At 49.3% G+C, this 3,897-nt stretch overlaps 1 protein-coding gene across 2 annotated transcripts in view; it reads left to right on the forward strand.

Annotated features, from left to right (window-relative positions):
• DNASE1L3 (deoxyribonuclease I-like 3) overlaps positions 1-3,897 on the forward strand; it is a 30,100-nt gene that overhangs the window by 3,037 nt on the left and 23,166 nt on the right. Inside the window, exon 3 of one of the 2 annotated variants that reach the window (XM_011947235.1) lies at positions 1,285-1,522. In XM_011947235.1, the coding sequence (XP_011802625.1) occupies positions 1,382-1,522 (141 nt within the window). In that variant the 5' untranslated portion in view covers positions 1,285-1,381. Of the gene's footprint in view, positions 1-1,064; positions 1,523-3,897 lie in introns of those variants that run through there. The other variant, XM_011947234.1, reaches the window with a different exon arrangement.

Raw genomic sequence — 3,897 nt, forward strand, 5'->3', positions numbered from 1 at the left:
GGAATACAGGCATCCACCACCATGCCCAGCTAATTTTTGTATTTTTAGTAGAGATGGGGTTTCACCATGTTGGCCAGGCTGGCCTTGAACTCCTGACCTCAAGTGATCCACCCACCTCAGCCTCCCAAAGTGCTGGGGCTACAAGAGTGAGCCATTGCACCTAGCCCAGAGCCACTTTTTACCAGAGATTCAACCAGGCCTGAGGTCTTAGGTTGCAGACAACAGGGAGATTGATTGCAGCACGAACTCAGGAAACAATTTCCTTCCATGTACTATTCGGGGTTATCTTATAGAATTCCTGCCATGCTTGGCCAGGATGCTGCCTGGATGTATGTTGGGGATAGATGTATAATTTTCCCTGTGGCTGTGGCCCCAGACCCATCCTCTTAAGAGGGGTTGGTCCGCAGATCCTGATGCTGGCTTGGAGTTATTCTTATTCCCTACCCTTTTCACAGAATTGTCTTTGCCAAAGTCCATTACTATATCTTGATTGGATTTTGCTTTTTTTTTTTCTTTACAGACCTTCATAGTTTCCTGCCCAAATCTCTAAATGTCATTTTGCTTGAGTTGATATCCTACAGTTCTTACAAGACCTTTCTTTCCCAGAGTCACACAACTCTCATCAATATTAAATTAATATCAGCTTGAATCATGGGTCTTTCCATGGGTTTCACGGGCTATTTGCTCACAGAGTCCAGGGACATTTTCCTCATCCATTCCATCAGATCCCCAGTTGCTTTCTCTGGCAACACACTGCTAGTTTTTGTACAGTAAAACAGCCTAAAAAATTAGATCAAGTGTAAAAAATTAAGTCATTCAAACTACCCTTGACCTTACTTTACACCACCAGGGCAATTAGAGTCACAGTCTGGGTGTGTCTGAGGACACCAGGCCGCCAAATCCCAGTGATTTAGAGAAAACCCAGCAGAATTTCCCATGCCTCCTGCCTCATTGTCCCCCAGCAGAAGGTTCCGTCACTCCAGGTGCCCTCTAGGGTGGACCACTTCCGAGTTCATCCACTGTCAGGAAAAGGCACATGGCATGCAACCGCAGGACCGATGACTAGATGTCAGAGCTGGCTCCCGGTTGGGATATGAGTGACTTTGTGGAGGATGGCGCCTAAATGAGGCATGCCAATTTCCGCACCCGGGTGACGAACACAGAGGCTCCTAAAAGGCTAGCCCAATGTATCTGTATTTCCTTGGGGATTAAACCCCATGATCTTCAGTTCCTCAGAGAACTGAAAGTTGCAACGAGAAATCCAGTAATTCCTGTTATCTGCAGGCTTTATAAGTCAGTGGAGCCTGCGGAGGTGGCCAGAATCCGGCACTCCAAGCACTGCTGTCTTCTCACGGAGTCTTGAAGCCAGAGCAGCACCAGGATGTCACAGGAGCTGGCCCCACTGCTGCTTCTCCTCCTCTCCATCCACAGTGCCCTGGCCCTGAGGATCTGCTCCTTCAACGTCAGGTCCTTTGGGGAAAGCAAGCAGGAAGACCAGAATGCAATGGATGTCATTGTGAAGGTGAGTCCCTTTCCTGGGAGGAGGATACCAGACACCCCTCCCACCCTCTCTCCTGTCTTCAGACTTTAAGAGACTCAAGGTACTTAAAGTTGGCCCTTAGGGGGAATGTAGAAGCTGGTTTGGAACAATAACCACTTCAACTCTTTGTGCCTCCTGCCATCATCTTAAAACAGGGGCTCTCTCCAGGATCGCTGAGGGGACTATAGGAGTTGGCAAATAGAAAGCTCTTAACGTAGTGTCTGGCTCATTATACGTTCCACATAAGGGTTGGCTATTATGATTTTTCTTGCTATTTATTGAATGCCTGTATCAGGCACTATAAGCACATGGTTTCATTTCATCATCTTTATGAAGAGGGACATCACTCCCCACGCAGAGGTGATGAACAAAGAAAGATGAAGTAATCTTATACAGCTGCTCCTTTTCACCAGCAAACCCAGCTCCTTTCTCTCTCTTTTCTCTTTCTTTCTCTTTCTCTTTCTCTTTCTTTCTTTCTTTCTTTTTCTTTCTTTCTTTCTCTTTCTTTCTTCTTCCTTCCTTCCTTTCTTTTTCTTTTCTTTCTTCTTCCTTCCTTTTTCTTTCTCTCTCTTTCTTTCTTTCCCTTCCTTGCTTTTTTCCTTCCTTCCTTCTCTCCCATCCTCACCATCCCTCCCTCTCTCTTTCTTCCTTCTTCTCCTTCCTTCCTCTTTCCCCCTCCTCTACTCCCCCGTTCCTTCCACCTTCACTTAAGCTTTCCTTGGGTGATATATCCAGTGTCTGGGGATACTGCTCGCTTTCTCTGGAGTCAGTTGACTCCGTTTATCTTACAGGGTAATTTATTTTTGATGCTGGCAACTTAACCCTTTCCCAGGACTCTGGAAAGGTACTTATTACCTTAGGAAACCTGAGGCACCATGGTGTGGTAGGCGGGCCAGGAGCCCTGGGTTCAGATCCCACCTACCAGACTTGTGAGCTTCAGGAGGCCCTGCACCTCCCTGAACCACCAGCTATTCTCAGTAAAACGGTGACCACGCCCGAATACCACCTGTAGCACTGGCTGGGGAAGAGAACTCAGGGTGCCTGAGGCGCCCAGCAGAGCCTGCAACAAGGCGGGTATTCATGAGCCAGAGCCGCTGCTATTGCTCTCATTGGGAAGGAGGATTGTAGTAAGGACTGGCAGGCTCTGTTCTTCCTTGGATAAGCCTTTCAGACCCGGGTGGCCCTGCCCTTTGGGAGGAACCCAAGGCCTTCTAGATGGTGTTGTTTAGCCAGGATAGCAATGCCAAGCCTGTGGGAACCATGACAAGATTGTTCAATGGGAAACCCTGACATGTAAGGAAATGATTCTCCCCACTTCACACATGGCCCGTGGAACCTGGGTAGCCACTGAGTTCCCATCTCCTTCCTCACTGATGCAACCCGGCTGTCTTTTTGATCCTTAGTGAGTCCATCCTGGGGGCTTGAACTCTGCATCACCCCTGAGCAGCTGTGTCCTGCAGGGCGTGTCTGAAGTCCTTGTCAAGGCTGCCTCACCCTCCCCATCCTACCAAGAGGCCATCATCCCCAAAACACTGCAAAAGCCACCCAACAGTGCACTCACAGTCACCCAAGAATGCCAGGCACTCAGAATAGGATTATCTCTAGCGCCCATTGACTAAGCACCTCCTATAGGCCAGGAATTCTATATTCGGATTTAATACTGTGACTTAGGTGGTGTCGCCCCCATTTCATAACTGAGTAAACAGAGGCTGAGAGTGGCCCCTTATCTAGATTTCCATAGCCAGTAAGGGGAAGAGCCGGGGTCAAACACACCCCTGCAGCCCAGCCATAGAAGCTGAGATGCCTTCTCCACTCTTCCGTCCGGATTTATCGCTTCAGAGACTCAGCAGCATCATGCTGCCGTCATCCTGACCTGCACTGGGGAGGCTGGAGAGTGAGGGAGGCCTGCCTTCTCCATCTTGGATTGGCCCCCGCATATCATGGGCAGCTGTCCAGATGCCAACCCCTCCCTGGCTGAGTGTCCCTTGTCTGTGCGTTCTCCAGGGTGTCCTTAAAGAACAGAGCTTGAGGCTGAGGCAGGAGAATGGCATAAACCCGGGAGGCAGAGCTTGCAGTGAGCTGAGATCCGGCCACAGCTCTCCAGCCTGGGTGAGACTCCAACTCAAAAAAAAAAAGAGAGAGAGAGAGAGAGACAGAGAGGCCGGGCGTGGTGGCTCACGCCTATAATCCCAGCACTTTGGGAGGCCGAGGCGGGTGGGTCACCTAAGGTCAGAGTTCGAGACCAGCCTGGCCAACGTGGTGAAACCCTGTCTCTACTAAAAATACAAAATTAGCTAGGTATGGTGGTGAGAGTTTAAAGGCATCCAAGGGTTAAGTCTGTGATAGATTGATTACCA

This window comes from Colobus angolensis, unplaced genomic scaffold (assembly GCF_000951035.1).
Source record: "Colobus angolensis palliatus isolate OR3802 unplaced genomic scaffold, Cang.pa_1.0 Scaffold26, whole genome shotgun sequence".
Lineage (NCBI taxonomy): Eukaryota > Metazoa > Chordata > Mammalia > Primates > Cercopithecidae > Colobus > Colobus angolensis.